Below are 11,000 nucleotides of genomic sequence, written 5' to 3'. Positions count from 1 at the left end.
GGCCCAGAAAGCTACATGCTGCAAGGGTTGCTATCAGTGTTGAGGGAGGGTCACACTTTTCTGGACTGTTTGACACTCCTCCTTCTTTGTGCTGGACCAGTATAGGATACAGTGCTATGGTTTGGCCACTATCCCATGGACTTCCTGGCCGCAGGATCAGCTGCCCACAGAAGTGCTGGGGAACAGACCAAATGGTGCAAGTGCACATGGATCAGCACTTTTGTTGCTGTAGCAAAAGAGGCGCTTGACCTGGGAGGGAGGAGGACATGGCATCTGGGCAGCTTGCAGTCAGGGCCTTAGAAGCCCACTTGAGTATCATTGTCAAGGGCGAGGAGGCAGGCAGAAGGCTGAGACTCTGGGAAGCCTTCTGAGCCAAGGAGGATCGGATAGCCCACAGAAGACACCCGCAAGGAGCAGGGTGATTACCCTCCCCTCCCATGAGAGGAGACACTATGAGGCTGTGACACTGACCCTTCCTCCCAAAGGACCCAAGCTTGACAGGAGTGCCTCAATGCTACAAAAGCACAAGCAGAACATAAAGGTGATAGGTCAGCTGCTGCAGCCAGGCTGTGGGCATCACTTAAGTTCAGGACTGCACTTACAGAATAATTGCATTTTATTGCACACTGTCAAATGCCACAGAACAGTAAGAGGAGAGGAGATCCCAGGCGTTGAGGTAGGAGTTGGTCAGCGAGGGGCAGGACTCAGGAGCGGGCAAAGGCTTCTAGGCCCTGGTTGAGGAGTGCAAGATTCATGCCATGGGGGACGAGGACACAAGTGACTCCTGGGTGGAAGCAAGAGGAGAAAAAATGCATGGGGAATATTTCCCCTGCTTAGCGGAGATACAAAAAAAGTTGTTTATTCACCTGTGGGCTGGTTTGGTTGATGCTTACCAAATTGACCCCTCTTTGTGCATTTGATCTGGGGGTGCGCTGTAAATGTGCACCCCCCCTTTGCCACCTGGCATGCTGGGGCTTTTCTTGCTTAGCTGAGGTGCAGCCACAGGGGTGCCTCCGCCACAGCTAAGTGAAAAAGCCCAAGCATGCCAGACAGAGGAAAGGCCCGTGGACGAAATGTGGTACAGATTGGACTGGTGTTAATCTGAAGTGAGGCAAGCTTAAAATGGATTGAAACTGCAATCCTATACAAATGTTCTGAGAAGTAAGCCCCATTGAACACATACTTCTGGGTAGACCTGCACAGGATTGGGCTGTGAACTCTTTCTGTGTTTGCTGAAAAGCAGTCAGTGGGGACAAGGACAGAGGGACTCATAAGAACATAAGAACAGCCCCACTGGATCAGGCCATAGGCCCATCTAGTCCAGCTTCCTGTATCTCACAGCGGCCCACCAAATGCCCCAGGGAGCACACCAGATAACAAGAGACCTCATCCTGGTGCTCACCTCTACATCTGGCATTCTGACTTAACCCATTCCTAAAATCAGGAGGTTGCGCATACACATCATGGCTTGTACCCCATAATGGATTTTTCCTCCAGAAACTCATCCAATCCCCTTTTAAAGGCGTCTAGGCTAGACGCCAGCACCACATCCTGTGGCAAGGAGTTCCACAGACCGACCACGCGCTGAGTAAAGAAATATTTTCTTTTGTCTGTCCTAACCCGCCCAACACTCAATTTTAGTGGATGTCCCCTGGTTCTGGTATTATGTGAGAGTGTAAAGAGCATCTCCCTATCCACTCTGTCCATCCCCTGCATAATTTTGTATGTCTCAATCATGTCCCCCCTCAAGCGTCTCTTTTCTAGGCTGAAGAGGCCCAAACGCCGTAGCCTTTCCTCATAAGGAAGGTGCCCCAGCCCCGTAATCATCTTAGTTGCTCTCTTTTGCACCTTTTCCATTTCCACTATGTCTTTTTTGAGATGCGGCAACCAGAACTGGACACAATACTCCAGGTGTGGCCTTACCATAGATTTGTACAACGGCATTATAATACTAACCGTTTTGTTCTCAATACCCTTCCTAATGATCCCAAGCATAGAATTGGCCTTCTTCACTGCCGCCGCACATTGGGTCGACACTTTCATCGACCTGTCCACCACCACCCCAAGATCTCTCTCCTGATCTGTCACAGACAGCTCAGAACCCATCAGCCTATATCTAAAGTTTTGATTTTTTGCCCCAATGTGCATGACTTTACACTTACTGACATTGAAGCGCATCTGCCATTTTGCTGCCCATTCTGCCAGTCTGGAGAGATCCTTCTGGAGCTCCTCACAAGCACTTCTGGTCTTTACCACTCGGAAAAGTTTGGTGTCATCTGCAAACTTAGCCACTTCACTGCTCAATCCTGTCTCCAGGTCATTTATGAAGAGGTTGAAAAGCACCGGTCCCAGGACAGATCCTTGGGGCACACCGCTTTTCACCTCTCTCCATTGTGAAAATTGCCCATTGACACCCACTCTCTGCTTCCTGGCCTCCAACCAGTTCTCAATCCACGAGAGGACCTGTCCTCTAATTCCCTGACTGTGGAGTTTTTTCAGTAGCCTTTGGTGAGGGACCGTGTCAAACGCCTTCTGAAAGTCCAGATATATAATGTCCACGGGTTCTCCCGCATCCACATGCCTGTTGACCTTTTCAAAGAATTCTATAAGGTTTGTGAGGCAAGACTTACCCTTACAGAAGCCATGCTGACTCTCCCTCAGCAAGGCCTGTTCGTCTATGTGTTTTGAGATCCTATCTTTGATGAGGCATTCCACCATCTTACCCGGTATGGATGTTAGGCTGACCGGCCTATAGTTTCCCGGGTCCCCCCTCTTTCCCTTTTTAAAAATAGGCGTGACATTTGCTATCCTCCAATCTTCTGGCACCGTGGCCGTTTTGAGGGACAAGTTGCATACCTTAGTCAAGAGATCTGCAACTTCATTCTTCAATTCCTTAATAACCCTTGGGTGTATGCCATCAGGGCCCGGTGACTTATTGATCTTTAATTTATCAATGAGGTCTGAAACATCTTCTCTTTTAACCTCTATCTGACTTAACTCCTCGGTCAGGAGGGGCCGTTCGGGCAGCGGTATCTGCCCGAGGTCTTCTGCCGTGAAGACAGATGCAAAGAACTCATTTAATTTCTCTGCCATCTCTAAGTCTCCTTTTATCTCCCCTTTCCCTCCCTCACCATCCAGAGGGCCAACCGCTTCTCTGGCGGGTTTCCTGCTTCTAACATATTTGAAGAAGCTTTTATTATTCCCCTTAATGTTGCTGGCCATGCGTTCCTCATAGTCTCGCTTGGCCTCCCCTATCACCTTCTTACATTTCTTTTGCCACAGTTTATGTTCCTTTTTATTCTCTTCATTAGGGCAAGACTTCCATTTACGGAAGGAAGCTTCCTTGCCCTTCACAGCCTCTCTAACTTGGCTGGTTAGCCATGCGGGCACCCTCCTGGATTTAGTGGAACCCTTCTTTCTTTGCGGTATACACCTCTGCTGGGCCTCTATTACTGTTGTTGACTCACTTCTCCTCTTCCACACCCACCAGCTGATCATTCACAGCGTAGGAAAGAATCCTGCAGGACTCAAGTTTGAACTGGAAAGGGAAAATGAGCACACAGGAACATTCGGCAGCGGGCTACCTCATTGGAAGAATGGGGGAGGGGATAATGGTCACACGTGCACAGCCTTCTCCAGGTACCTAATTTGCTGACATCATGAATGTTGCGGTTCTCATCATCGAAGAAGAGCATCTGGGAGAGGGGAGTCCTTGTCTTTTCGCTTAACCTGAGGGGGAGGAACGATAGAGCGTGAGCGATGGACCCTCTGTTACTTCCTCTTTCGTGGCTGGATTTGCTACTCTCCCTGTTCTCCCTTCCCATCAATGGAATGAGGAGGGCAGGGATAACACCCACTGCTGGGGCCAAACTGGAAAAGGCTGTGGCCCTCATGCCCTGTCCCATGGGCTGCCTCTTGGGGCACCTGACTGGCCACTGTGGGGAGAAGACCAGGTTGACCACTTGATTCTCATCCAAGAGAGCTGTTCTTATGGAGGGAGCGGGAACGCGAACCCACATTGGTGACTGTGAGGGCAGAACCTGGGAAACGGCCTTTATTTTGGCTGAATGTGTATAATTACATCCCAATAATTATGAGTGGGCTGCCTCAAAATGGCTTTTTCTTTGATGACTGACTGAAGAAAGTGCCCCTGATTTATCAGGCAGCAGATTTCAAAAACAGTTTTAGCAGCAGTATGTGTCATAACCGCTGCTGATAAACACAATCTTAGAAGAAGAATTGTTTGTATCAATGAATCTAGAACAGGATTAACTGGCTGTGGATGCAAACTTATGTAATTACTCGCAGGGACTTTCTTCGTTCGTAAACATGCCTAGACTGACACTGAACTTTTTTTTTTTTCTAAATTGGGTGATAGTCCTATAAGCAATACAGCTGATAACAGAAAAGGCAGGAAGAAGCAGAGAGCAGATATCATGGGATGGTGTATTTGGGGTGCCCGAGGTAGGACTGGACAGGGAACCTTTACCTCTGGAAGTGGGTGACTTTGCTGCCTGGGTAGATCTCAGTGTAGCGGAAGTAGCGATTCAGGCCAAAAAGATCCAAGAGCTGGGTGGCCCCCCGAATTTCACCTGTCCTGGGGGGGAAAATGGAGGTAGACACTGGGTTAAGGGGTGCTCAAGAACACTTAATATGGATTCTTCTTTCCTGCCTCTGCTCTCAACGACAAGCATATAACTAAGCAGTGGCGACGTGATCCAGAGCACCCCCAATGGGTCCACTGACCCTGCAAAATTATCCCCCAAAGGGCAGCCGCTTAATGCACTCCTCACCAATGTTCTCTGTAAAAATAACAGGGATTGCATGGAGCCCCCTTGGAACTGTGGATGCCCTTTGGACATCCACTAAAATTGAGGGTTGGGAGTTAGAACAGACAAAAGAAAATATTTCTTTACTCAGCGTGTGGTTGGTCTGTGGAACTCCTTGCCACAGGATGTGGTGATGGCGTCTGGCCTGGACGCCTTTAAAAGGGGATTGGACAAGTTTCTGGAGGAAAAATCCATTACGGGTTACAAGCCATGATGTGTATGCGCAACCTCCTGATTTTAGAAATGGGCTATGTCAGAATGCCAGATGCAAGGGAGGGCACCAGGATGAGGTCTCTTGTGATCTGGTGTGCTCCCTGGGGCATTTGGTGGGCCGCTGTGAGATACAGGAAGCTGGACTAGATGGGCCTATGGCCTGAGCCAGCGGGGCTGTTCTTATGTTCTGTGTGGGTGAGGTCTGGAATGCTCAGTGATGATAAGAGCCAGGTGGTGCAGGGCACCATGTTTTGCAGGGAGCCTCAGCGTGGTGTGCAAGCGACCCCTCTCCCTCCCCACTGGAACCATTCTGGGCAGTGGACACAAACAAGAGGCATTTGCCTGGCTCTGAAGGGGAGGGGGCCATTTGCATGCTTCAGTGAGGCTCCCTGAAAAACCTGATGCTCTGCATCCCCTCCAGCTACACCACTGACAAGAGCTGCACAGGGCTCCAGTGTCAGCTGCACAGTTGTGCAGCCTGGAAGGCACAGTGCTCTTCATGCTGGGTCTTCAGTTGCAGAAGTGCAGGACTTCTGGCTTGGTTTAAAGGAACCGCGTGAATGAAGGAGCTCCTTTGTTTGTGCGGTGCTCGTAAATAAAACCGGAAGTCCTATGACCACTGCCTCCTCCCCAGCACTGTCTACCAGCCTATACAGACAACCAGCAACCTCCACAACCATAGCACCCAGCAGGCAAGTCACTATGAGGTCTACCTGCCAATATGGTTAGCCTGCTACTAGAGATTCCAGGTTGACATGGAAGCTAGGCATTCTCTTCAGGCTAGTAGGGAATAAAGCAGGGTGCTGCTAGATCCAGATTAGTTAATCCTGAATAACTGGGAGTAATTTAGGGTGTGCCTGCAGTTTTGGGAAAGGTGGGCAGGTTGCAGACTCACCGTGAGGCAGCCGCTAAGGGAATCCCCTCACTGTGCAGTCGCTCCAGCACAGCTGGGACCTCGGGGTACAGCTGCACAGTTTTCCCAGTGCGATCTCGTATCGTGCCATCGCTAGAAGGAACAGACAATAGTCAGATGACATTGTCACATTTGCAAAAGGGAAATTAAGGGGGAAATTCAACAGGTGCCGCTTTTCCCCACCACGTCCTAGATGGATTCTAGGGAACAGCTTTACCTGTTGCATTCCTGTCTAGCATGCAGGTATTCACAGCACTGGACAACTGTGCATGAAATGAGTGACAACCATCTCCCCATTCCCCCCCCCTTTACTTCCCAAACAGGGTTTCGCCCAAGATGAGGCTTAGCAGGATTTATTCCCAGAATCTATTTTATGCCCCATATATAGAAACCTCCATTCAACAAAGAACTTTCCACAAGCTGTTTGCAACCATTTAAAATACAAATTTAAAAAAATCTGTACAAAACAAGTCATCTGAAGTTTATACCCATATGATTTTGGGCGCAATCCTAATCCACTTTCTAGCACTGACAAGCGCAATGCAGCTCCTAGGTAAGGAAACAAACATTCCCTTACTTTGAGGAGGCCTCCATGAGTGCCCCCCACAACTGCAGGATGCAGCACAAGTCCCATTGGCACAGCTATGCCAGTGCTGGAAATTGGATTAGGATTTGGGTTAGGATTTGGTCCTTTGTTTCAGTTGCTCCTCTGTTTGGTGCTCTTTTTGTATTGACAATGTTTTTAAACTGATATCTGCTCAAGTCCCCCAAAGAAGTAAATAAAAGAAAGCAAGGGGGGAAAAAATCCCTGGTGCAAGTTCAGTACGAGGAACCTAAGGTTTAAAACTACACAAGACCAGTGAGATTTGCCATGGAATCCATGGCTGCCTGATGATATAATTCTTTCCACAGATTGATGTATCAAAAGGACTTTGATCCTGTCCTTCTGCCCCAATATAGGACACTCCCAGTGGCTCGCAACAGACCACAATGGTCTTAGCAGGATGATCAAAGCACCACCCCCTCTCATACCCTTCAACAAGCACAGCAGAGCAGGGCAAAGAGAGAAGAAAGGCTCTTTTGTGATAGGGGTACACATAGGAAGAACACACAAAGAGGAGAACATACTGGACATTTTCAGCAGGAAAGGAACCTAGTTCCACAATGACATAAAGCCGGATGTTGTTTTACACATTGTGATTGTAACGCATCTCGTGTTCATGCTGTGAAGCTCCATAAGGGTATTTTCTGACAAGCGAGATGAACATATTTTCATAAATAATACTAAGAAAAGAGTGATCCTATGTATGTACCTGTGGGGAGTGGCATAGCCAGAGGGGGTGCAAAGCACTAGGTTTTGCAGGGAGCCTCACCATGACATGCAAGCGTTCTGTCCCCCTCTCCTTCCAGCTGTTCCTGAGGCTGTTCCAGGCCTCAAGAGCAAAACAGAGGCAGTGCTCCAAAGGGGAGGGGGATGGTTTGCTTGCATGGTGTGGTGAGGCTCCCTGCAAAACTTAGTGCTTTGCACCCCCTCTAGCTATGCCACTGTCTGTGGGTAGAGGGTTTTTGTTTCTGGCAAGTAGGATCAGATTACAGCCTTATTGAACACAGCAGGCTGCGATACAAGGACATCTGCAAGAGGGATCTGAAGGCCTTAGGGATGGACCTCAACAAGTGGGAAACCCTGGCCTCTGAGTGACCCGCTTGGAGGCAGGCTGTGCAGCATGGCCTTTCCCAGTTGGAGGAGACACTTGGCCAACAGTCTGAGGCTAAGAGGCAAAGAAGGAAGGCCCATAGCCAGGGAGACAGACCAGGGACAGACTGCACTTGCTCCCGGTGTGGAAGGGATTGTCACTCCCAAATCGGCCTTTTCAGCCACACTAGACGCTGTGCCAGAAGCACCATCCAGAGCGCGATACCAGAGTCTTTCGAGACTGAAGGTTGCCAATACATACATACAATACTTCTGAGTAAAAAAAAAAAATACCGTTTTCAAACACCTCTACCTATGGGTTTTAGAGGTACAGTAGTTTGCCAACCAACCAGTTATCTCTGAATGTCAGATGCAAGGAGTGAGTGGCAACGGGATATGGGTGCCTTGTTATGTGCTCCCTGAGGCATCTGATGGGCTACAGTGGAATTCAGGAGGCTGGACAAGGTGGGCCCTTGGCCTGATCCAGCGGGGTTCTTTCAATTTAGGGCTCCGTTTTGACCACATGCTCTTCCTTTTTGGTTGTTGGAAAGAAAGAGCCTCTCCTGAATTACTAGTGTAAACATATTAATTAGGCTCACATGCAGGATGCAAAAAAATAAACTAAAATAAAACTTTGGACGGAAGCCCTGCCTACTTCTCACCTGGCCTTGTGGAATGGGGGGTCCACGTGGGTGTCAACCCAGAAAGGCCACAAGGTGTAATCTGCAAGGAGAGGAGACAGTCACTTGAATGCCCCTACCTGGACTCCCAAGTCATCATCAAGGATCTCCCACTGCCCCCCATCCCCTTGTGCCAGTCCCATTCCTTCAGAGCTACCCCTTTTCCCTCTTTACTTAAACAGTTGTGCAAAAGTTCCTACTGATGGAAGCAGGCCCCAGCACCTGTTGAACTCCTGCCTGGTGCACACACACACAGGCCTTTCTAGAAAAACAGAGCTGGTGGTGTGATCCTCCAGACCTGGAACATCTGGGGGTAGGATGCCAGCTTCTTCCCTTCCCCTGCTTTGGGTCAGGGAAGGGGAGAGGGATGCGCTGGGTCAGTGGCCATTCCGGGCGGCGGGGCGGGCGCATGCAGGCCGCAGTGAGACTCCCAGCAAACCTAGTGCTTTGCCCCCCCTTTAGCTACGCCACTGCCCTGGATCTCCACCCCAAAACCAGCTGGTGGAGAAGGAGGGAGGGAGGTGGAAGGTGCGTGCTTGATCCAGGGTGGGCATGACCCGGGTCAAGGTTACACGTGGAGCAGGCGAGCGTGTGAACGCTCCTTGGGGCTGGGCGGCTTGCCATGGGGCTGGCACCGCCTGCCAGCCAGGACTCACCCAGGTCGAACACCACCAGCCCGGGCCGCCTGCACATCTCGCGCCCGGAGAGGGAGCGAGGACGCCTGCCTGGCGGGGAAGCGAGGAAGAGGAGCTCCGGAGCCGCCTGCGCTTCCAGCCGGGCCCGCCTCCAGTGCCCGGCTCTGCCCCCTCCCGCTGCCCGGGCTGCCCTCAACCCCTGCGGCGCCAGGGAGGAGCGGCGGAGGGCGATCGCTGCTGCCTTCCCCCTCCCCGACTGTCCCGCTTCGCGGCTGGACCCCACTGAGTGCCACGTGCTGCAGTCACTGCTGGCCGCTGCTTGGACCCCATGAGCAGCAGCGTCGCTTTGCTGGCCAGGCTGCAGCAGAGATGCCCTTCTGGGAGCCCAGGAGTGGCAGGACTCGGCCTGAGCTTCAGTGCACTCCTAGCCTGCCCTTCCTGCAAGGGGCTCGGGGCAAAGAAGAAGCCCATAAGACCAGAACAGCCCCGCTGGATCAGGCCACAGGCCCATCTGGTCCAGCTTCTCCTATCCCACAGCGGCCCACCAAATGCCCCAGGGAGCATACCAGATAACAAGAAGACCTGCAAGGCCTTCTGGGAATTGTAGTTTAAGAACATAAGCACAGCCCCACTGGATCAGGCCATAGGCCCATCTAGTCCAGCTTCCTGTATCTCACAGCGGCCCACCAAGTGCCCCAGGGAGCACACCAGATCACAAGAGACCTCATACTGGTGCCCTCCCTTGCATCTGACACAGCCCATTTCTAAAATCAGGAGGTTGCGCATACACATCATGGCTTGTACCCCGTAATGGATTTTTCCTCCAGAAACTTGTCCAATCCCCTTTTAAAGGCGTCCTGGCCAGACGCCATCACCACATCCTGTGGCAAGGAGTTCCACAGACCAACCACACACTGAGTATTTTCTTTTGCCTGTTCTAACTCTCCCAACACTCAATTTTAGTGGATGTCCCCTGGTTCTGGTGTTATGTCAGAGTGTAAAGAGCATCTCCCTATCCACTCTGTCCATCCCCTGCATAATTTTGTATGTCTCAATCATGTCCCCCCTCAGGCGCCTCTTTTCTAGGCTGAAGAGGCCCAAATGCCATAGCCTTTCCTCGTAAGGAAAGTGCCCCAGCCCCGTAATCATCTTAGTCGCTCTCTTTTGCACCTTTTCCATTTCCACTATGTCCTTTTTGAGATGCGGCAACCAGAACTGGACACAATACTCCAGGTGTGGCCTTACCATCGATTTGTACAACGGCATTATAATACTAGCCGTTTTGTTCTCAATACCCTTCCTAATGATCCCAAGCATAGAATTGGCCTTCTTAACTGCCGCCTCACATTGGGTCGACACTTTCATTGACCTGTCCACCACCACTCCAAGATCTCTTTCCTGATCTGTCACAGACAGCTCAGAACCCATCAGCCTATATGTGAAGTTTTGATTTTTTGCCCCAATGTGCATGACCTTACACTTACTGACATTGAAGCGCATCTGCCATTTTGCTGCCCATTCTGGGGCTTTCCTCCCAACACCAGAACCAGGGGACAGCCACTCAAACTAAGCAGCATGAAAATTCAGACAAACAAATATTTCTTTGCCCAGCGTGGATTAATCCATGGAACTCCTTGCCACAAGATGTGGTGATGGCAACTGGCCTGGATGCCTTTTAAAGGGAATTGGACAGATTGCTGGAGGAAAAGTCCATCACAGGTTACAAGCCATGATATGCAATGTTTGAGAGGTGGGCTACTTCCGCATGCCAGGTGCAAGGGAGTGAGTACCACCGGGATGCAGATCTCTTGTGATCTTGTGTGCTACTTGAGGCATCTGGTGGGCCACTGTGTGATACAAGAAGCTGGAATAGATGGGCCTTTGGCCTGATCCAGTGGGGCTCTTCTTATTTTATCCTATTATCAAGCTTGCAGAGTTGGTTTAAGCTGAGATATGGTAACAGGTCCTTGAAGCTCCAGTGAGTTTTACGGCTGAGCAGGAATTTGAATATTTTCTTGGCAGGAAAAAAACTTTATC

The 11,000-nt window shown here is 50.4% G+C and overlaps 1 protein-coding gene across 1 annotated transcript; it reads right to left on the bottom strand.

The window, feature by feature from the left end:
- Positions 1-598: 598 nt before the first annotated feature.
- Positions 599-9,491, bottom strand: MDP1 (magnesium dependent phosphatase 1). The gene is made up of 6 exons (XM_066627612.1): positions 8,985-9,491; positions 8,311-8,371; positions 5,938-6,048; positions 4,490-4,597; positions 3,644-3,729; positions 599-784 (listed from the first exon to the last, which is right to left on the bottom strand). Exons 1-6 carry the CDS (start codon positions 9,019-9,021, stop codon positions 705-707), a joined length of 483 nt encoding a protein of 160 aa, XP_066483709.1. The 5' UTR covers positions 9,022-9,491; the 3' UTR covers positions 599-704.
- Positions 9,492-11,000: the final 1,509 nt, after the last annotated feature.

This window comes from Tiliqua scincoides, chromosome 5 (genome assembly GCF_035046505.1).
Source record: "Tiliqua scincoides isolate rTilSci1 chromosome 5, rTilSci1.hap2, whole genome shotgun sequence".
Classification (NCBI taxonomy): Eukaryota; Metazoa; Chordata; class Lepidosauria; order Squamata; family Scincidae; genus Tiliqua; species Tiliqua scincoides.
This window is presented reverse-complemented; position numbering and strand designations above follow the sequence as displayed.